This window comes from Schistocerca cancellata, chromosome 1 (genome assembly GCF_023864275.1).
Source record: "Schistocerca cancellata isolate TAMUIC-IGC-003103 chromosome 1, iqSchCanc2.1, whole genome shotgun sequence".
NCBI lineage: Eukaryota > Metazoa > Arthropoda > Insecta > Orthoptera > Acrididae > Schistocerca > Schistocerca cancellata.
Window position 1 is genome coordinate 523,720,426 of NC_064626.1, and position 24,412 is coordinate 523,744,837.

Sequence of the window (24,412 nt, forward strand, 5' to 3'; positions counted from 1 at the left end):
TCCTGTGAAAAGTAACAGAAAATTTAGTGCTCCCAAAGTATTTTGTGAGGTTTCTACCTCTACTGGGTCTATCCTGCAAGAAACTCACAAATATTTCCAATGTTATTACAGAAATCCATTGTCTTTGATCTTGTCAAAACAAATCACATTAAAGTGCACGTATTACTCCTGAAAGTACTGTCCTATGGAGGGAAATCCAAAGTCACTTTCGCAGTGGGTGACAATATAAATACCGTCTTGCAATGTGCCACTTCATATGGCAAGTATGTGGAATGTATTTCACTTTAAATTGAGAAGTAAGTGTCCTTGCACATTTTAATATCAGGCTGTACTTGGTGAGTACCTGTTTAGGTAATTTGTAATTTTTATTATCAGTAGTAACATGCCTAAGCAAACAATGTGACATTTTGTATTAATTATATGTATTTAAAAGTTTAGATAACATAGTGCTTCATTAATTGATTTCAATTTCATCCTCATGGTGTTACTTTGCACAACAGAATGTATGAGTAACACATGCAAAATAAAGCAGAACAATGTTTCTGATCAGCTTGTCTGTATCAAGCTCACACTAGTTTTGAAATGAGGCAGCGGAATTAATGTTGAAACGGTTCATTTCGTTGTTTTCTACAAATCTGGAACATCTGATGTAGTAAGCACATGTAGATGCAGAATTAGAAAGTATCAAACAATGGAAAATCCAGAATGAAATGTAACACTGTTATGACAAGGGAAGTTGCTACTCACCATATAGCAAGACACACACACACACACACACACACACACACACACACACACACACGGCTGCAGTCTCAGGCAACTAGAATTGAAGTATTTCCTTTTGTATTCTACTGACACTTCATGAGCACCATGTAGTTACCAAACAGAAGTATCTTCAGCTGGCATGCTGAGACAGCTGCAATTTGACGAACAGGTTAGGTACAGATCAATGACAGTGCCACATTCAAATCAAAGGTGATAGAACAAGGTGGTGGGGAAATGAAGATAAACACAGAAGAAGAAAAGGAAAAGGCAAGTTTAAAGAATAAAATAAATAACCTGTAGTAAATATAGTAAATAGGGGGTCAAGGAGGAAGAGGGAGAATTAATTCATGAAAAGAAATTCTGAAACACCCCATTGGAGGCTGGAAGATGAGATCATAAAGTATTCTGGAGGGAGCATTGAAGAATGGTGGGTTGAGAAGACATGCAGGAGAGGAAATTTTCATTACTATGTTCATGCAACCTTGTGCAGGCTGGGAAAATTCAAATCTGATGATGTAAAAAGTCACACATAAAAAAATGTTTTACACACTACCTCACTCGTCAACTTCAGTCAAGCCAATAATTTTCTTAATGTCTGGGGGCCACAATCACAAATTAGGAAAAAGCAATGAGAAACAGGCTGCCCCTTTATATGTCATTCTTTATCATTTGGAATCACTGTGGCTATAAACACATTGATCAATGATATTTTGTGGGATGAACTCCTAGAGAAATATATATCCATCTTATAGTTATTAAACTGAAATTAGTCTTATTTTCCAAACTTCAAGGCTCCTTCCTGGATGTTGAGCTCTACGACACTGACACTACTGTGTTGAACAGCTCCTTCAATAGGGTCTAGGTATTAAAGTTAAATGAATCTGCCCCCCCCCCCTCCAAACTGCACCAATAGTTTCGTAAATACATCTACTGAGAAGTATCTTTTGTTCCCAACTACAGTTCCAGTTACCTCATTAATTTCCGATAAGTAAGGATATGACATAGAAGCAATTTATGTAAATTATGTCTTTATCAATATTTATAATACAAATTATTGGCTCCCAAATTAACAATGTCCATAATTCATATTTTATGTGAAACTAGTGTTTTAACATTTACCTCTTCACTTATTTTGCATCCTGTGCTTAACTACTGGTTTTAATTGACTTCAATTCTGATTTTAAGCAAACAGAAGATTGTGAAAGTTTTATTGTTATTAAGAAGTTTGTGATTCTAATTAACTGATTGTGTGTATTTTCTGCAACTAACAAATACATATATAAATATGAATACTTACTCATGATAAAGTATGTGACTTGTCTCTCTCTTTTTGAAGACCTGTTTCCTAATTATTGTGTTATAGTCAGCAACCCTTTCTTGCAGGTAGGGGTCATGCGGAGTTAAATGACAGTTCACTATGCACAAGGAACAGCCATATATATTTAATCTGATGCTAACAGCTCCTTTGTTGCCCTAAAAATAAACCACATTCAGGGAGTAGTATCTACATTAGCAATTGAGGTACACTGCAAAATAGAAACTACAATTACATTATATTACATATACTGTCTTTTCACACAATCAGTGAGGAGTCCCTAATGGGCATGAAATTTGTTAAACAAACAAAAACGTTTAATACAAGAATTGACAGACCCCAATTTAATACGGAACCACAGACCATACATGAAGCAGGCTTCATGATTACTAAACCAGTAAAAATAAATATAACTTATTTTTCATTTACAAATTAATGCTGCAGTTACCAAACATGTTAACATACGAATTTTGTAGAATAATTATTAGACTAGTATGGCCAGGAATTTCCAAATGAAACGAGTTTGTAACATTTAATTATACTGGTCATATAGCAGTGCTTCAGAGCAAATCAAGTGTTATAAAGCACTCACTTTGTGCGAGTAGAGAGAGAAGCAGTATGTAGAAGAGCTAATTCTTTAAATAGGCTGTAGTTTTACTGACCTATTTTTATGCCTCTTAAGTCTCAAGTATCAACTGTGATCTAGAGGTAGTGTCTGATTCATCATCATCATCATCATCATCATCATCATCATGGACAGTTTCCAGCCTGTGGCCAGGTCTGTTTGGAACATAAGCCTCTCCATCGTCTTCTGTCTTGCCTCCATCTTCTAGTCTTCTCCTTTCTTCTGGATGCTTTCCTCCACTCCTTTCAGCCATCTGTCTCTTTGTCTTCCTCTTGGCCTCTTTCCTTCCAGTTTCATCTCTTGTATCCTCCTGGGTATCCTCTTCTCCTCCATTCGTTTAACATGTCCATACCATCTCAGCCTCGATATCTCTATCTCCTCCAGTAATGGTTCCAACTTCATTAACTCTCTGATCCTCTCATTTCTTAACCTGTCTATCTTTGTCACTCCAATACTGTTCCTCAAGAATTTCATCTCACTACCTTGTACTTTGCTTTTCTCTCTTCCTTTCACAGTGCAGGTCTTGGATGCATGTAGTATGACCGGTATATAACCTTTTTACTGATTTGGGGTATATCCTTACTCCGTATCAGGCTTCTGAAACTCTTCCCAAATGCTTCTGCTTTTCTCCCCCACTCAGTTATTTCTCCGTCTTTTTTCCATCTTCCTGTATAAGGCTTCCTAGGTACTTGAAACTCTCCACTCTCCTCAATTATTCCCCACCAATCGTTATTGCAGTTGTTCCTCTCTCCTTTGTTCTCGTTGTGACAATCATCTCACTCTTACTTATATTAAATTTCATCCCATAATCTTGTACTGTTCATTCCCATACATCCAACTGCTCTAGTACTTCCTCCTCCTTATCCTCCAAATCATCAGTTGTTTTACTGCAAAAATTAGATCCACATGTTCTGAAGCCACGTTGTTCTTATCTCATCCCCCCCCCCCCTCTCCTAATTTTGCCTGAATTCTTGCTTCCAAATTTCTTTCAAAAATCTTTGCACAATGACTCATCAATGTTATCCTCCTGATTGTTATTGCACTCTCTTCTATTTCTCTTCTTAAAGATCTGGGCAATTATTCCCTTCTTCCAGTCTTCTGGGATCATCATCTGTCTCCACACAATTTTCATTACTCGTTATAGCACCTCTCCTGCTGTTCTCACCATCTCTACACTTAACTCATCCAACCTTGGTGACTTCCCTCCCTTCATCTTACCCAATGCCTCTCCCACTTCTCCCCATGTAAGGTCTTTTTCTATTTGCTGTTCCTCCTCTTTTTTCTCCTCAGCTTGTTTCTCCTCATCCAGGTCTCCACTCGCACTCAGGAATTCTCCAAAATACTCCTTCCACATGTTCTTGAGTTCCTCCCTATTCTCTTCATCTTAGCCACTTTTGTTCACCAGTCGGGCATAATCTGTAGTACTGTTCTTCCTCTTACTTTTAATTATCTCATATAACACCTTTCTTCAACCTTCACTATCCTCCTCCTCCATTCTGGTCCACTGTTCCATCCACTTTCTTCTCTCCTCCACCACCACTCTTTCTGCTTCTTTCTTTCTTGGTTGATACTCTTCTCTTGTCCCTCCTGTCCTCTTCTGGAACTATACCCTATGGACTCTATTCTTCTTCTGTACTATATCCTTTGTTTTATCATTCCACCAGGGTGTTTCTTTCTATCTCTTTTTGTTGCTTATCCACCCACATATTGCTTCCGCCGAACTTACTAATGTTCCCTTGAATCTACCCCATTCCTTATATATTACTAATTAAAACGTCCTTGGTCCCGTGTCTGAAACCTGCCAACGCTTAAATTTTAATTAATAATCAGCATTGGTGGCCAAAGACTTCCGGCATAAGAAGACACCCTCATTCTGCCAATGGCCTTGTCAAAGAGGACAAACAAGTGGAGGGAGGTTCAGGGCACACTCTTGTCCTCAGGGTGGGAAACTGACCCTAAAAACAGAATAATCAGCAATGATCAACGGCAAGAGGATGCAGAAGGCAATAAGAACCACTGCGTTAAAGAGACACAACATTTATGCACAGGACATGTGGCCTGTAATTGAAAAAGTGTCATGAACATCTCTCCATTGGCAAAAGATTCTGGAATAGTCCCCATTCCTATCTCTGGCAGGGGATGCCAAGGGGAAGGTGATGATGAGAAAATGATTGAATAACCACCAGAAGAATAATGTTCTACGAGTTGGGCCATGGAATTCCAGAAACTTGAACGTGGTAGGGAAGCTAGAAAATTTGAAAGGGGTAACGGAAAGGCTCAGTCTAGATATAGTTGGGGTCAGTGAGGTGAAATGGAAAGAAGACAAAGATTTCTGGTCAGATGAGTAGAGGGCAAGATCTACGGCAGCAGAAAATGATGTAACTGGAGTACGATTCGTGATGAATAGGAAGGTTGTGCAGAGAATGTGTTACTGTGAACAGTTCAGTGATCAGGGTTATTCTTATCAGAATCGACAGGAAACCAACACCAACAATGATAGTACACGTATATATGCCGATGTTGCAAGCTGAAGGTGAGATAAGAGAAAATATATGAGGATATTGAAAGGGTCATACAATACACAATGGGAGATGAAAATCTAATAGTCATGGGGTACTGGAATGCAGTTGTAGGGGAAGGAGTAGACGACAAGATTACAGAAGAATATGGACGTGGGACAAGGAATGAGAGAGGAGAGAGACCAACTGAGTTCTGTAATAAATTTCAGTTAGTAATAGTGAATACTCCGTTTAAGAATCACAAGAGGAGGTGGTATACTTGGAAAAGGCTGGGTGATCTGGAAAGATTTCAGTTTGCTTACATCATGGTCAGACAGAGATTCCAAAATCAGATAATGGATTGTAAGGCGTGCTCAGGAGCAGATATAGACTAGACTCAGATCGGAATGTAGAAGTGATGAAGAATGGGCTGAAGTTTAAGACATTAGTCAGGAAGAATCAATATGCAAGAAGTGGGATACCGAAGTGCAGGGTGTACACAAAGTCCAGGAACACTTTCAATTATTTATTGCACAAGAACCAAACTTTGTGCAGATATCATACATATGTCATTTTGAAGAGAAACCCTGGAAGAATCTCCCCCCCCCCCCCCCCCCCTATGTATACCACCACAGCGTAGTTTGGAAATTTGCCAATAGTCCGTGCTAGTCTCTCGTACGTGCTCCACATTCACTTCACTCACATTGGGACATCGGCTTCTCTTTGTCGGACTCAAGCAACCTGTTTTAAGGAATTTGTTGTGCCAGAGGTAAATGGCCTTCCTTGTTGGTGCCTTCTTACTGTACTTCATTCTAAACATCCACTGAACAGCTGTAGCACACTTGTTTTTGCCAAACTCCAACACACAGAAAGCTCATTCCACACCTGAACTCGCCATGTTTGTGACTAGCACAAACTATTGGCAAATTGCCAAACTAGGCTGTGGTGGTATACATGAAAAAACTTTCAGGGTTTCTCTTCAAAATGACATATGAATGATATCTGTATAATGTTTGGTTCTTGTACAAGAAATAACGCATAGTGTTCCCGAACTTCATGTACACCTCGTATAAAGGAGTGACAAGATATGCTTGAAGATCTCTAAGGCTTTAGATACGGCAATAAGGATTAGCTCAATAAGCAGTACAATTGAAGAAGAATGGATGTTGGTTGGTTGGTTGGGTGCGGAAGGGACCAAACTACGCAGTCATCAGTACCTCCGACCTTAGATTAACTAAAACCGATAAAATCCCACATTAAAAGAGGGAACCACAACATCCATAAAATTATAAACTATTGACAGGAGAGGGAGGGAAAGAAAGTGACTAATGACAGAGGTGTGAAGGAAGAAGCACAGGAGACAAGAGAGATGCTCAAGACATAACAGACTCCATAAGGAAAGGAGTGGGAAGGCAGGGGGCTGGGGTGAACCACCAAACCCAGTTGAAGCCAATCCAGTTGGGGCGAAGGGGGGAGCAAGAGGGCCTGCCATCCCCTCCACTCACCGATAAGGTGGAAGGTCCCTCCCTTAAATAAAACGATAAAAACCCCCATCACGAATAAAACGTAAAACGAGATCCGTCACTGAGGCATTGTCAGCTAACACCCGGGGTAGCGAGTCTGGAAAGCTAAAAGTGCGTCGCAGGGTCGCTAAGTTGGGGCAGTTCAATAAGATGTGAGCCACAGTCAACATCGATCCACGACGATAGAGAGTGGGGTCCTCACAACGGAGGAGATAACTTTGAGTCATCCAAGTATGGCTAATGCGGAGCTGGCATAGGATGACACGAGGCCTTATGAGAGGCCCAGGAGGAGGACTGCCACACAGTTGTAGAATCCTTAATCGCCCTGAACTTGTTCGGCGAAGAAAGAGTGTGCCATTCTGCATCCCAAAGGCCCAAAACCTGACGACGTAATGCTGAGCGAAGGTCTATTCCCGGAATGCCAATAGCAAGAGATGGCCTGGTAGTATCTAACTTAGCCAGTCGAACGGCAAGTTCATTGCCAGCAATCCCAACATGGCCTGGGTGCAAATGAAGACCACCGAGCATCCACGCTGAGCAAGGAGAGAAATGGAGTCCTGGATAGCAATGACCAACGGGTGGCGAGGGAAGCACTGGCTGATAGCGTGCAAACCGCTCAATGAGTCACTACAGATAGTGAAGGATAGTCCTGAGCAGGAGCAGATATGGTCCTGTTCACACAAGATGGCTACCAATTCTGCAGTAAAAACACTACATCCATCAGGCAAGGAACGAAGTTCTGTGCGTCGCTCATAGGTGTAAGCAAAACTAGTGCGGCCAGCAACCATGGAGCCATCAGTATAAATCACTTCTGAACCCTGGAATGAAATGAGGAGACAATAGAATTGGTGGTGAAGAGCCATCGGAGGGACAGAATCCTTTGAATAACCCGAGAGATCAAGACAGAGCTGTGTCCGAGAGATGCTCCAAGGAAGGGAACGTGCATGAGCAGAGAAGAGAAGCGGTAAAGGGAATTGCTGGAGTTCAGAAAAGAGCGACTGAATGCAGACAGCCATGGTAAGCCCACATCGTGGCCGCCTCTGCGGCAGGGTGATCTCCATGCCTGGATAAAGGAGACCATAATTACGGTGCTTTGGGTTGCAGCGAATGTGGAGCGCATAAGATATCAGCTGTTGTTGGCGCAAAATTCGCAGTGGTGGAATCCCTGCCTTTGCGAGAAGGCTAAGTACGGGGCTAGTCCGGAAGGCACCAGTCGCAAGTTGGACCCCACAGTGGTGAATGGGGTCCAGGAACCGCAGCGTTGTAGGCGACGCAGAACCATAGACAGGACTTCCATAGTCTAAACGAGATTGGACAATGCTTGATACAATCACAGGAGAATAGAGCGGTCTGCACCCCAGGCGGTATTGCACAGACACCTGAGAACACTGAGATGGGACCAGCACGTCCTCTTCAGCTGGCGAAGATGAGGGAGCCATGTCAACAGGGCATCGAAGACCAGACCCAAGAAGCGATGGGTGTCGACTACCTTGAGGGGCTGGCCATCGAGGAACAGTTTCGCATGGGGATGGACTGTACGGCGACGGCAGAAATGCATGTCATGTCTTGGCCGCCAAAATCTGAAAGCCATGGGAGAGAGCCCATGAGTGCGCCCGGCAGATTGCCCCCTGTAGATGGCATTCTGTAGCGCTCATTATGGAGGAAGCGAGGTAGATACAAAAATCGTCAGCATACACAGAGGGGGACTGTCGGCCCAACAGCTGTCACCAGACCATTAATGGCTATGAGAAAGAGAGGGACGCTCAGCACGGAACCCTGTGGAACCCCATTTTCTTGCTGATGTGGGGAGTGCTGTAGGAGCAGCCAACTTAGACCCGAAAAGAGCGACAAGAAAGGAAGTTATGGACAAAAATAAGCAGAGCACCACAAAGGCCCCATTCGTGAAGGGTGGTGAGGATGTTGTGTCATAGGCTTTATGCTGATCAAAGAAGACTGCAAGGAGGTGTTGCCGATGGGCAAAAGCTGACTGGATAGCAGACTCCAGGTGCACCAAGTTATCCTCAGTAGAGTGGCCACAGCAAAAACCAGTTTGAGTTGATGACAAAAGGTCATGGGATTCAAGGATCCAAAACAGCTGCCGAGTCACCATGTGTTCAAGGAGCTTGCAGAGGGTGTTAGTAAGGCTGATTGGATGGTAGCTATCCATTTGAAGAGGCGGCTTCCTTGGCTTCAACACTGGAACAACAATGCTTTCCTGCCACTGGGTAGGAAAGACTCCCTCACTCCACAGACAGTTGAAGAGTGTCAGTATACAATGGTGGCCAGCCACCAATAAGTGTTGGAGCATTTGGTTATGTATCCGATCTGGTCCAGGAGCCGTGTTAAGACAAAGGGTGAGGTCGCTGGCAAATTCCCACTCGCTGAATGGAGCATTATATGGCTCCAAGCAGCGACAAACAGAAGACAAAGGCAGTCGTTCTGAGCACTCTTTCAGGAGAAGGAACATGGGTGGATACTGAGCCGATGCTGAAGCTTGAGCAAAGTCTTGGGCGAAATTCTCTGCTGCAAAGTCCGGATCGGTAAGGACAACACCATGCACAGAAATTCCTGCAACCCCGGTGGGAGGACAGTGGCCAAAAATTTGCCAACGTTTCGCCCAGACTTGTGAAGAGGGGGTATGTGGTCCTATGGCAGCTACATATCGTTCCCAGTAAATCCGTTTCTGAAATTTGATTAGGTAGCGGGGCCCGGATGAAGAGTCGTTTAAAGACCTGAAGAAGAACAATAGAAGGATGCTGCTTGAAGTTTTGAAGAGCACGGCGGCGGTCTTTTATGGCTGCAGCAATTTCCGGAGTCCACCAAGGGACCATCTTCCAGCATGGGGAACCTGAGGAAGAAGGGATTGCTGAAAGGTTGGCAGTAGTCAAAGTCTGAGTAGATTCATCAACACTGTCATGGGGCAATACAGGGGGTGCAGAGGAGAAGGCACCCCATTCAGCCTTAGGTATGGCCCACCTGGGAGAGTGACAGAGTGAGACACACTGAAGGAAGGTTAAAACAATCCGATAATGGTCGCTGGCACATAAGTCATCGTGGACTCCCCACTGAATGGAGGTAAGAAGGCCGGGACTGTAGATGGAGAGGTCAATGGTAGAGAAAGTGCCGTGCGCCACACTTAAGTGTGTGGGAGCACGTGTGTTTAGTAAACAGAGGTCAAGCCCTGCCAGAACAGCTTCAACTCTCCTGCCCAGGGAAGTAGTGGTATGACTACCCCAAAGAGGGTTGTGGGCATTAAAGTCCCCTAATAGCAGGAAGGGAGAAGGGAGTTGTTGTTGAAGGGCAGTGAGGGATTGAGATGTGGGCGACCTGTCAGGTGGGAGGTAGAGATTACAGATTGTCATTGGAGTGGCCAGATGGACACTGACAGCAATGGCTTCCAGGTGCAAACACTGCCAGAAGCCCACAAAGGGCCAATTCGGTTCTGACAGAAAGCGCGGAACCCACGAAGGGCAGGTGAGTAATAATTGACACAATGGGTCTCCTGGAGAGCAATACAAGCGGAAGAGTAGAAGGAAAGAAGGGGCTGCAGCTCTGGAAGGTGATGCAAATACCCATTACAATTCCACTGGAGGATTCTCAAGCCAGAGTCCAAAGGGGAAGAGAAGGGACCGGAGTTGCCATCTGTCACCAATAAGTATGGGGTAATATCCATGTAGGTGGGGTCGGACACTGTTGGTTCATTGACTGGAGGAGGGGAAGGCTGCACCTCAGGGGGTACCAGAGGGGCCATGCCCTTGTTCTTGCATTTCTGCTTCTTCTATTGGGAAGGAAGAGAAGGGCAGACTTCAGCGAGGGCGGGCACGGAATTACACCGGGCAATCTTGGCACCCACTGGCCGTGGATCGCGCTGCCGATGTGGAGCAGTAGATCGCCTTTCATGGGGGTACCAGGAAAAGGGAGCTCCAGTAATGGCGGCTGCCGATGGAGGGAAACACTTCTCTGGCAGGGGAGGGGCAGCAGCACCCGAAGTGGTGGGTATTAGTACTGACGGGAAGGGGGAGGGGGAGTAGGAGAGGGAGGAGGAGGCCGAAGGCATGGGGCGAATGGAGTGGAGCTGGGAAGAGGAGGGGGAATGGACATAACAGAAGCAAATGTAGAAGACATAGATATGGGATGGAGCCGGTCATACTTTTGACGAGCCTCAGTGTAGGTGAGCCGATCTAAGGTTTTGTACTCTTGAATCCTCCTTTCTTTCACAAACATTGGGCATACAGGCGAGTGTGGAGAATGATGTCCATGACAATTTACACACACTGGTGGGGGACCACCTCATGGAGGAGGCACCCACAGTCACCACGGAGGGGGATCAGTGGTACAGTAGAAAGACGTGTGTCCAAATAGTAGCATTTGAAGCACCTCATCAGTGGTGAAATATAAGGTTTTACATCACACCGATACACCATTACCTCGACCTTCTCTGGGAGGACATCCCCCTCGAAGGCACCTGTAGTGGTGTGATTGTTTGGAGGGCCTCGCTACACATGGCGGACATGTGGAGCAGTAGATCGCCTTTCATGGGGGTACCAGGAAAAGAGAGCTCCAGTAATGGCGGCTGCCGATGGAGGGAAACACTTCTCTGGCAGGGGAGGGGCAGCAGCACCCGAAGTGATGGGTATTAGTACTGACGGGAAGGGGGAGGGGGAGTAGGAGAGGGAGGAGGAGGCTGAAGGCATGGGGCGAATGGAGTGGAGCTGGGAAGAGGAGGGGGAATGGACATAACAGAAGCAAAAGTAGAAGACATAGATATGGGATGGAGCCGGTCATACTTTTGACGAGCCTCAGTGTAGGTGAGCCGATCTAAGGTTTTGTACTCTTGAATCCTCCTTTCTTTCACAAACATTGGGCATACAGGCGAGTGTGGAGAATGATGTCCATGACAATTTACACACACTGGTGGAGGACCACCTCATGGAGGAGGCACCCACAGTCACCACGGAGGGGGATCAGTGGTACAGTAGAAAGACGTGTGTCCAAATAGTAGCATTTGAAGCATCTCATCAGTGGTGAAATATAAGGTTTTACATCACACCGATACACCATTACCTCGACCTTCTCTGGGAGGACATCCCCCTCGAAGGCACCTGTAGTGGTGTGATTGTTTGGAGGGCCTCGCTACACATGGCGGATAAAACGAACCCCTCGCCACTCAAGGTGAGCACGGAGCTCCTCATCAGTTTGGAGAAGAAGATCTCAGTGGAAAATAATGCCCTGTACCGAGATCAAAGATTGATGGGGCGTGACGGAGACTGGGATGTCACCGAGGCTGTCACAAGCACGCAGGGCGTCAGTTGGGCAGATGAATATGTCTTTAAGAGCAAAGCACCGGACCACATTTTACTCATCTATTCCACTTCGCCATACTTATCTTCAATCGTCTCCACGAAAAACAAAGGCTTGGTCATGGCAAAACTTACGCCATCCGTCCTGGTACAAACCAGGTACCGAGGGAAAGGTTTCAACCCAAGTTGGCGAGCCTGACCCTCCTCCCAGGGGGTGGCCAGGGAGGGGAAGGCAGAAGGATCAGAAGGAGGAAGTCATGTCTGCTACTACTCTTAGAGACAGCTACAGAATGGCCAGGATGTTGAAGCTTTTGACACTTCATGTGAAAGGCGTCCGCCCTGGTACCACCCACTCCAATCAGGGGCTTGCCCCGTGGGTGCCACCCAGACACAGCAAGGGCCGTCTGGCACAGCAGCCATTGCCAGGAGTTCTGGTGCCCCAAAGTGATGAGCACTGACTCCTGGTCATACACGAGGCATTAACAGCTCAGGTACTGTGGTTTCAGGGGGCTCAGCCAAGTGGGTACTTAACAGCCCCACCACACAGACTGGCTACCATGCTGGTGACCTAGCAGGAGGGGGGGCAGGGTGCAAAGGGAAAGGGGGGGGGGGGGAGAGGTGGAGAGGAACCTGCACCATGGAAGCTAGGTAGGGAGTTGATCCCCAAATGGTTCACACTGAACGGAAAATTTTGGGAATGGAGGTCAAACTCCAAAGGGACCAAAAAGGAGATGGAAACAGCAAACTAAACAATAGCACAGACCTAAACAAAGCTAGGAGGATAGCCAGGCCAACATAAAGAAGTCCACTAAGAGGGAAAAGAGTGGACAGGGACAAAGGAGTAAGGATAGGGAAAGGAAAGGAGACTGCAATAGCTCGGGGCCCCGTGCGTGTCACACACGTACCCACAAAAAGACTGTGGGCCCCGTGGGGGGTTGAAGAGGAATAGACATCTCTAAAAAGAGCAATCACAGAAGTTGGAAAGAAAAACATGGATATCAAGAAGGTAACTGGGAAGAAATCATGGGTAACAGAAGAAATACTTTAGTTGGGCGATGAAAGAAGGAAGTACAAAAATGTTCAGGGAAATTCAGGAATACAGAAATACAAGTCACTGAGGAATGAAATAAAGCTTAAACGAAATGGCTGCAACAAAAAATGTGAAGGAACCAAAAAAGAAATGATTGTCGGAAGCACTGATTCAGCATACAGGCAAGTGAAAACAACTTATGGTGAAATTAAAAGCAAGGGTTGCAACATTAAGAGTGCAACAGGAATTCCACTGTTACATGCAGAGGATGTATGGAAACAGTACACTGAAGGCCTCTATGTGGGGAAGATCTGTCTGATGTGATTGAAGGAAGTCGATTTAGAGGAGATAGGGGGTCCAGTATTACAATCAGAATTTAAGAGAGCTTTGGAGCACTTAAGAACAAATAAGGCAGAAAAAAATAGATAACATTCCATCAGTATTTCTAAAGTCGGAGGAAGTGGCAACAAAATGACTATTTAGGCTGATGTGTAGGATGTATGAGACTGGTGACATACCATCTAACTTCCGGAAAAAATATCATACACACAATTCAGAAGACTGCAAGAGCTGACAGCTGCAAGAATTATCACAATATCAGTTTATCAGCTCACGCATCTAAGCAGCTGATAAGAATAATATACAGATGAATGGAAAAGAAGATTGAGGATGTGTTAGATGACCAGTTCGGCTTTAGGCATGGTAAAGGCACCAGAGAGGCAATTCTGATGTTGCGGTTGATAATGGAAGCAAGACTAAAGAAAAATCAAGACACGTTCATAGATTTGTTGACCTGGAAAAAGCATTCGACAATGTAAACTGGTGCAAGATGTTCAAAATTATGAGAAAAATAGGGCACAAGGCACAAGAGCCAAGGAAGAATAATAAGAGTGGATGACCAAGATTGAAGTGCTTGGATTAAAAAGTGTGTAAGACAAGGATGTACTCTTTTGGTCCTACTGTTCAATCTGTACATCAAAGAAGCAATGATGAAAATAAAAGAAAGTTTCAGGAGTGGAATTAAATTTTAAGGTGAAAGGATATCAATGGTACAACTGACTGATGACATTGCTATCCTAAGTGAAAGTGAAGAAGAATTACATGATCTCCTGAATGGAATGAACAGTCTAAAGAATACAGAATATGGATTGAGAGTAAATCAAAGAAAGACAAAGGTAATGAGAAGTAGCAGGAATGAGAACAGTGAGAAACTTTACATCAGGACTAATGGTTATGAAGTAGCCGAAGTTCAGGAATTCTGCTACCTAGACTGCAAAATAATCAGTGACGGATGGAGCAAGGTGGACATCAAAAGCAGACTAGCACTGGCAAAAAGGGTATTCCTGGCCAAAAGAAGTCTACTAGTATCAAACATAGACCTTAATTTGAGGAAGACATTTCTGAGAATGTATGTCTGGAGCACTGCATTGAATGGTAGTGAAACATGGGATGTGTGAAAACCGAAACAGAAGAGAATCGAAGCAGCTGAGATGTGCTACAGATGAATGTTGAAAATTAGTGGGCTGATAGGGTAAGGAATGAGGGGGGTTCTACACAGAATCGGAGAGGAAAGGAATATGTGGAAAACACTGCAATGAGAAGGGACAGGATAAGACATCTACTATGACATCAGAGAATTTCCTCCAAGGTACTAGAGGGAGCTGTAGAGGGCAAAAATTGTAGAGGAACACAGAGACTGGAATACATCAAGCAGATAGTTGACAGGTTGCAAGTGCTACTCAGATGAAGAGGCTGGCACAGGAGAGGAATTCGTGGTGGCTTGCATCAAATCATTCAGAAGGCTGATGACTCAAACACAAGCCTCCTGCGTATTCTTTGACCTTACTCCTATGATTATCTGATGTAATAAACATTTGTTAAATAGATGTACATGCCACTGTAAGACTTTCTTTCCATTCTCTTCAAATTTATAAACACTATATTCAGTACTGATGATCAATTATCTTGATAAGTCTTAAATACCAATATTGTAAAACAGATCATTAAGCTACACCAATTAACAGAAGTTTCAGAAGTGGTAACACTGACTTAGAACATTACATTATGCTTGCTAAATGCAGAATTGATAATACTGTACAGACTCACTACAGTTATATTCCTTATGACTACCAAGTGTTGAGTGACCAACATATTGCTTCACAGGTTCATCACCAAACACTGACTGACTGAAATTTACATGATGAAATACTGAACAAGGAAGTCTGAGTTCACTTCTTGGCCCTGACTGCTACTGTGTGCATGACACCTAGTTATAGATGTGTGTATTACAGAAAGGTAAAATACAGGGTGTACATAAAGTACGAGAACACATTCAATTATTTATTGCACAAGAACCAAACATTATACAGGTATCATACATATGCCATTTTGAAGAGAAACCCTGGAAGTCTTTTTTTTCCACGAGTACCACCACAGCACAGTCTGGTAATTTGCTGATAGTCAGCACTAGTCGCAAACACGGCTAATTCAGGTTCAGAGGGAGCTTTCAGTGTGTCGGAGTTTGACAAAAACAAATGTACTACAGCTGTTCAATGGATGTTTAGAGCCAACTATGGTAAGAAGCTACCAACAAGGAAGGCCATTTACCAATGGCACAACAAATCCGTTACGACGGGTTGCTTGTGCCTGGAAAAGAGAAGCAGACGTCCCAGACTGAGTGAAGGGAATGTGGAGCGCATACGAAAGACATTCATAAGGAATCCAAAAAAATCGTCGTGCATCCCATGAACTCGAAGTGGCTCCAGTGACAGTGTGGGAAGTCCTGCGACAGAAGCTGTCTATGAAACCATTAAAATTGGAGCTAGTGCAGAAGCTCAATGGTGACGATGACAAATGTTTTGAGTTTTGTTCGCAGTTGCAACAATTGAACGAGGAGGTGGATGGCATTGTTGACCGCTTTTTAGCGACAAAGCCAGTTTTCACACTAATGGGAAAGTGAACCAGCATAATTCTCGAATCTGGGGTACAAAGCATCCACATGAATGCATTGAATTTGAGCGTGATTTCTCAAAGGTAAATGTTTTTTGAGCCTTGTCACATCGAAAACTGTAGGGGTCATTCTTCTTCGCTCAGAGCCCTGTCACTGGATATTCCTATTTGGACACGTTGCAGCAATGGCTGATGCCTCAAATGCAATTGGACTCTCCATTCATCTTTCAGCAAGTCAGCAGGGTCAACCCCATTTTCATTGTGATATTAGTGGGTACCTGACCACACAGTGCTGCCGTATCGAAGGATCCGCCATGCAACAGAAACGGACAGCTGTTTCATGAAATGGCTTCCCCGATCAACAGATTTCACTCCATGTGACTTTTCTGTGGGGACACATTAAAGATCTGGTGTATGTACTGCCTCTACCATGTGATGCAGCAGAGCTCTGGGACAGAATACGGGAAGTGACTGCCACAGTTGACGATGCCATGCTGGGACTGGTATGGCAAGAATTTGATTACCATACTGACGTCTGCCGGGTCACTCATGGTTTGCATATTGAATGTTTGTAAAAAAAACTTTCAGAGTTTCTCTTCAAACGGCAGTATGTATGACATCTGTAAAATGTTTAGTTCTTGTGCAATAAATAACTGAAAGTGTCCCTGGACTTTAATTACACCCTGAACAGAACTATTAAACCTACTGAAAGGATAAATTGTCTCTCACCACATACACGAGGCACCGAGTTGCAGACAGGCACAATGAAAAATACTGCTAAAATATTAAGCTTTGGCACAAAATCCTTCTGAAATACAAAACATATGCACATTCACACAAGCACAACCAACTCATACATGGTTGTGTGTGTGTGTTTTTTTCTACTTTGGCCAAAGTTTAATACATCACCAGTCTTTTATACATTGTGTCTGTGACCAAATCCCCCCTGTGTGTGATGAGTAGCTATTTATCATTTCCCTACTTTTGTTATTCCGGTCAGGACTTTCCATTGTTTGGATTATTATGTTTTAGACAAAGGTGGAAAAAGTGAAAGATATGGATCTATAGTAGGAAATGAAGTAAACGTGTTTATAATTGGAGAATGGCAGAATAATTGGTGTCTATGAGGAAGAAGTTTTAATATGCAATGCGATCCCTTAAGTTCATCAAGATCTTTCTAGAAAATGGAATTTTTTAATTGGCATAATTAATAAACTAGTATTATATTTTTGTAAAAGCATACATTTTTGGAAAGAATTACATTTTAAGATTGGAAATTCTGGATACATAAATTTTGAAATATTAAGCTTTTGGACAAAGTAAAATGTTTGTTTGAAAGAGGAGAATGAGAGCTTTCAAAATTGCTATATAAATCTTAAAACCAAGAATTTTAGCAGGCTTTAATTTTAATGTGTGTGTGGTTCAGTTTTAAATTATAAATATTTCTTTAAATAAAATGTTTGCATGTGAACTAAAGATATTATTGTCATCAGCAATTGGCTATGAATAATCAAGTCCAACAATCATGAAAAATTAGTTATTTTATTTAACCATGGAATATGGCCTGGTAGTGAAAAGAGATAAGACGGAGCAAATTATTGGCATCAAGAGTGGGTAAGAACAAGTAGGATAATCTCACTTTTGTATTTTACAAGGCTTTTTCAGGATGATATTCAATTCACCTTACAAAAAGGGAGGAGGGCCCATTTCAACGAAGGGTATCTTTCAACTATTTGAATTTCTCACCTCTTGAATCTATATTCAGTTGGATGACAGGTAAAAATTAAGCTCCACAGAAGAACAATAGCTAACAATGTGTTCTTCTCCATTATTATCCATAAGAGGATTGATATTCCATAAATACTTTTCAGGTGCGTACTGTGAATGCTCAACTCTCTTTTCAACAGTGCATCCTTATTTCTTTAAGTCAGCTGATGAAAAGATTTATCCACAAAATTAATTAGATTTTGCACCTCAATATCCTTCAAGCCACTATAAACATTTTCTCTGAAATAAGTAATAGTGCTTTAACCTTAACAGCTGCATAAGAGGCAGTTTTCACACTGTTTTAAGTCTTTCCAGTCCATCTAATTTTTTTCTAATAATTTATTAATATATGGTATAGTAGGTGTAAGGTGTTTCCTTTTAGACTTGGGCTATAAGTATGAAGTATACGTGATAAACTTTTCTTAGTTGAATGACAGTATATCAGCTATTCAATGAAAATTTCGTTAGCAGCTCATTCAAAACTGATATTTCCTTTGCCATGTATCACAATACTTGCAGCAAATGAAACAAACTTGACCTTTTGCAGTATCTGATGGAAGATTGTTAATATTCATACAGAACTTAACAGGGAACCTTTAAGAACACCACATGCAGTTATTTTCATTAGGTGAAGTGTGGCCATTTAATTCAAGACACTTTTGTATCACTATCCTTCATGATTTTACAGCAATTTCTGTTACACTGTAACTTTCTAATATATTTAGTGCGCATGTACAAGGAATACATATGAAGAAACTTACAAGGTTTCATATAACGCATGAAGACCTGTCAAGCACTTGGACAGCTGTATCTGCACAATCTAATTATTCTTCCTCAATCAGTCTGGCTGTAAGCAGAAAAACTATGTGCTTTAATAGAGAGGCATCAATCATCTTGTGACGAACTGTGATAGCACTACACAGGATCAAACATCTGATAAAATCCCAACATTTTAAAAACATGCATAAAACAAATGTGATGATGTTTCAGTGTGTCACCTTTTTCATCTCAATCATACCACCCAACACAACCGCCAATTCCTGGTAGAGCTGCAGTGTTCGCACAGTGTAATAAGACAGGAAAATGTAGCGATGCAGTTTCCATGTGTACCTGTAGTACCCTCCCTGGGTTCCACTGGTATGCAATACAGGAATTTATTGTGGGCTGCTGCCAACACCACCACAGACATGCAGGGTAAACAATATGACCACAAATACAAGCACATCATGTTTGTTGTCCCACAAGAGGTGCTGCAATTTGCACTGCAATCACATAATAGCTGATCATCGTGGAAGTATTCTTCTGCTGAGCAGCTATAAAGAACACCACCCAGCCCATCAGAGCCAGTCCTTGCCAGGTGTCGCTCTGGGGCATCATGCAAACTACAAACACTGGTCCCTCAATCTGATCTTCTGTAGATCAGCACTGTTTCTCCTTGAGTCCTCAATCCAATCCTCATTCAATTTCTTCATACTGGCTGCTGACACCCTCACTTCGAGGCACACCCGAGCCATCCCTCTACATCTAGTCGACGTTCTCCATGCTGGGCTTAACATCAGTCACACCTGTGGCTTGTCTGTGTGCAACTAACCTTGCACCCTCTTCTGCCAGCCACCTCACCACTACATCTGAGGGAGCTATTTCTCCACAACAGCCACATCCACATTTGGCTGGCTATGAGCTTCCACCTCACTGGTACATCTCTCCTGGATCATCCTCAAACCCTACTGCTTATCACTGATACAGCTGCTCCTTTGCCATCCTCGTAAGTAGTTTCCTAGCACAACTTCAATGCCTACCAGTGGATTGGAACCAAGTACTGTGTAGTCAAGTCTGAATGACTTGTTTTATTGTATTCCATTTGAGTGTAAATAAAGTTCATAGCTGTATCTGCCTGGGGCACATTATTTGGCATGGCTCCCTTGGCCAAAGCACAGAAGTATCCTACACATGAAGAAAGAGTTGTCCCAAACGTAGCAATGTTCTGTCTTGCTTATGTGCCTACTGATGGCTCTGTACTTCAACTATCTGGTGAGTTGTTAACTTTACTCCTTCCATTATCTATAACACACCAGCTGTTCCATTATGATACAAAAATACATTACAAACAGTAATGCAACTACTGCACAGAAGTGCCGTTTGGCCACAGGCTGGTAGCTGCAGACAAAACTAACCTAGTTATTCAAAGTAGTCTAATCTCAGGAAATCAATAAGTAGCAAGCCCAGTATGCTGATGATGGGATATTAATGTATCATCTTTCAAGTGTGGACACTATTTCTGCAAAAATTATATACTAAAGGATGATCAAAGTTCTTATTTCAGAAATTAACAGGTATGTACAAGAGTGAGTTAACAATGAAATTATAGTTTACTAAATTAAAAGACAAAGGTGCACCAAATGAAGTCGTGAATAATGTCAAACATTTTAGTACTAGAATCATTGACAAACTAATTCTCCCATTTTAAATATGCCTCAACAAACGAAAGAAGAGAAAATGGCTCTTACCCAGATACCTCCTAAACCAGTTTTTGTGTACTGTGTCTCCATATCTCTCACATGCAGCAAATGTTTTCTAAGGCAAAACAAACTTAGAAGAATTCCTTGGAGTCTTATGGTCTTCACCTTTATGTAGTCACGTTTTGTTAATACATCTCTAAAAATAAAATAAAAAATACAATAACAACATTAATGATACTTAACATTACTCTTTCATAATTATTCCAAAAGGCACAGTTTTTCAAATTGTCTGAAGTATAAGTAATTAGTCAATAACTGTGCATACATTGCAGATATGAACCATAAGTCACAAAATTCAGCATTATTTTTATATTTGATTTATTTCATAGTTTTATAAAAGAATAAAGAATAGGGTAATGAAAATAGTAACAACTGGGTGAGGACTGACTTATGATAACTGGTGAATATCAGTTATCAGTGTCATGACTGAAATATTAATAGCGAAAAAATGGAGGGGAGGGGAGGGAGAGGGGGGCAAGAGATATTTTGTACACTTCTCAATATCAATTTCACAGTCACATGACACAGTGTTTTAGTTACTAACTAATTCATTCCTCTATGGTGAGGCTATAGCTGAAAAATACAACATATGGGATAAATTAAAACAGGAAAGAAAAAATAAGAGAGTATCACTCAAGCATCGAATTCATAGAAGGTCCGCAGTAATATCAGAAGAATAAAATACTAACAAAACATTGGTTAAGAGTGAAATTTGCTGACGAAAGTAAGACAAGCAATAGTGATAATTATAAATACAGTATATAAATAAATTAAAGCATTTATTGTCCTTTTCTCGGTTCAACAAACTCTTCTTTTATCCTGCCACCTGTTGCTTTTTCACCTTCCTTAATTCACCCGTAGCTTTGTTTAATTCTTCTTCCCTCAAAAGTCTATTCCAATATTCATCTTCATGTTTTCCACAAATTATGGATTTGCCCTTAATATCTGTCATTTCTGATACATGTAAGCCCTTTCCTACTGCTCCCCTCTCCCCAAAGAAGTGCTCCAGGACTATCTTCTCCTAATAGCACTTTTGTTCTAATAGTAAGTAGCCTTCCAGAGACATGCAGAAATTAAAAACCACACGTTCATTTGAATTTGCTCATCACTGCGACAATTTTCTCCTACTTTAACATGACATTTATCATTATTTTATCTCAGGCTGGATTCTGCTGCTGACAAATGGGATGGAACAATACATAAACACGAGTACCAAGGCTTGTCTTTTTTCTCCTGTAATCCTTTACTTGGATAGATAAAGCCAACAGCTCCTCAAAGATCCATCTGATTTGACAACAAGGAAAACATTCAGCTAAACAGTTGTTCTGCTACTGCCAGTACTAAAGGAACAGCTTGTTTCATTGATAATTAGGCCTTAATACTATCTATGATGGTTGTTCAAAAATTTATCTATGAGCTTCCTAGATTTTGTGCAAGTATATCAAGTAGTGCCAGCAACTTGGTCCCATGACAGGATACAACCATGTACCAGCGATGGTAATTACCTCGTACATATGGAATGACAACTGTGGAAATGATCTTGGCAGACAAGCACATTGGCTTTCTATTCTCATTAAATTTATTGGTGGCAAGGAGCGACAGTAACAAAGAAGGCAACAAAACAGACTTCTAGGGAATTTAAGTCAACTCAATGGTCTGCAAATTATGACAGGAGGGACATGATGGTTAATGTTGTTATCTTGAAGATCAAGTCACCAAATGTCCACAATAAGCATTCCCCTGATAACTTTAATCACAGTCCTGTTTATTATTTTTTATGAACAGTAAAACTGGACTAATTTTGTGGCACAAAGTGAACTTCAACATTAGCAAAATAGTTCTCCAAAATATTAATTTCCCCATGTAACTTGGCTTTAAAAGATGCCAGAATAAGTAAATGGTCTTGCACAATGGACAAGACTTAGTTGTGAAGACAGTATATTACATTCAATGGAAGCACTGGAATTAAATACCAAGCAAGTTATTCAGATGAGACATAGGTGCACACGTTACACTGTGAATAAAAGCAACAAGGTATTATTAGGCAGACAGAAAAATGCTGATTAATGTTTGATTGCTGCTACATGTTTAATGCACAATGTGCCTCCATTTTAAAAAAAATATCAGCATATAGTGTGTTTTTAACTGTCTACATAAAAGGCAATGTCCTCACTGACTGAATGACTGACTGACTGACCCACTGCCACCCACCAAAAATCGCTAAGTGTAGAATCATGAAATTTGGTGAGGGTGTGGATCTTACATTTTACACATCATTTAAGAATAGATTAGTCGAAGTTTCACTCCTTAGGGGATGAAAAGTTTTCTGAAAATATATCATTGAGGCAATCTTGAAGCTAGAACTACGAATATTGGTATTTGGTTTCTCAGTCACAAATAAAACAACAACAAACTGTTACAGTATTTTTGAAAATTCAACTGCTTATAGAGAAAAGTAGTGTGTGAAAGATTTTCTGAAAGTAAAGTATTCTTGAAGCTACATCTATAAAAATCTGAATCTGACTTCTCAGTTATAAAAACAGGTTTTAATGTTTTTGGAAATTCAACTCCCTAAGGAAGCATAATTGGGGATCACCACTTTCACGAAATTATTTCATTATGAAAGCATTTTCAAAGCTAAATCTATAAAAATTTGTATTTGGCTTCTTAGTCAGAAATAAAAAAGAGCAAGTGTTTCATTGTCTTTGGAAATTCACTCTCTCTGGTGGTAAAACAGGGAACAAAAAATTTTGAGAAAGGCTGTCAAGTCTACACAAGCAAAGCTAACTTACTTGAAAACATTGGTCCAGGGATCATCAAATATGGCATCCATCAGAATGTTCTGAGGCTGCGACTTAACTTCTTGAAGACTGCAACACAATAAATTTAGGAATTATATGTTCAAAACTGAAATTTAAGAGAATCAAAAATAACATTACCAAATGTGAACAGTAATGAGGCCAGTGGACACTGAACAAATACTTTCAGATGTGGACTGTGCCGGAAGGAAAGTATCACACATAATCAAAATGATTTTTAATAGAAATTTACACTATATGGATTCTCATTACCTCTCCATTCTGGAGATAATACTAAATAAAGACTACTTTTTATAGTTTTACAGAGTCAAATTATCGCTAAGTTATGATACAGTGCAGCAGGTTTTTTTTCTTCATTCTCCATGGTGAATAATGAGTAGATGTTAGGTTTTCGTGTGAATTGATGCTATTTGAAACTGACACCACTCCATATAATTGTGTAGACTTCCACAGTACATTTCTTTGCTACTTTGGTGAGTTTACTTAAAGATGTTAAATAATGTTGTTTACAATCTTTATACTTTACATTATACAACCACCAATCTATACTAACTGGATGACAATTTTTTAAAAAAATAATTTATCTTCAAACTGTTAGCAAATGTCTCTTGCACCATCATAGTGTTAAAAAGGTCAACACTTACAAATTTTGCAATGCTATCTGAAAATAGAGATAAAATACTGAAGTTTGGTATGGTATGGTTGCATATATCTGTAAAGAAAGTCAGTCAGCTTTCATCTACATCTGAGATTCTCCCCCTCATCATACTACTCCTAAGGTGTGAAACACCATTCCCCAACCCTCTCTCCTGCCTCTTTTCTTCCCATGCTCACTCCACCCACCAGAACCTCTCATTTCAGTCTCCCTTATGAACTGCAGTCATAGCTCTGTGTTCTCATATCATAGCTCTATAAAGCTAGTAAAGTTTGTTGCAGTCTTGTTTGTGTGCATGTCTATGACACTCAACAATTCTACAATTTTGTAAGGTGTAAACAAACCTATTTATGCTTTATGCTATTATTGTTGAAAGCTGATATTCTGTGACCATGGCTGTATACAAAATATAGATTGACTTTTACACAGAAGATGACAACATCCAGTCATTTTTTACAATGCTATTTATTTACTTAAATAGTGCTGTTGCAGGTTTTGAACTGAAAGGTTCATCTTCAGATGGTTAGTTCATGTTAAAATAAACTTTACATTAGCTACTTTTTGTTTTCCCAAATGACAAAATTTGTTTGGGGTGGTGGTGCCATTGAAAAATCCACACCATGATGTTCTCGTGCTGACTGCTTGTG

General features: G+C 41.5%; 1 protein-coding gene across 1 annotated transcript in view; it reads right to left on the reverse strand.

The window, feature by feature from the left end:
- LOC126179226 (phosphatidylinositol 4,5-bisphosphate 5-phosphatase A-like) overlaps nucleotides 1–24,412 on the reverse strand; it is a 76,570-nt gene that overhangs the window by 47,509 nt on the left and 4,649 nt on the right. Inside the window, exons 3-5 of the mRNA XM_049924592.1 lie at nucleotides 23,084–23,161; nucleotides 20,280–20,427; nucleotides 2,063–2,238 (exon numbers count right to left, since the gene is read on the reverse strand). Coding sequence (XP_049780549.1) covers nucleotides 2,063–2,238; nucleotides 20,280–20,427; nucleotides 23,084–23,161 — 402 coding nt within the window. The remainder of the gene's footprint in view (nucleotides 1–2,062; nucleotides 2,239–20,279; nucleotides 20,428–23,083; nucleotides 23,162–24,412) is intronic.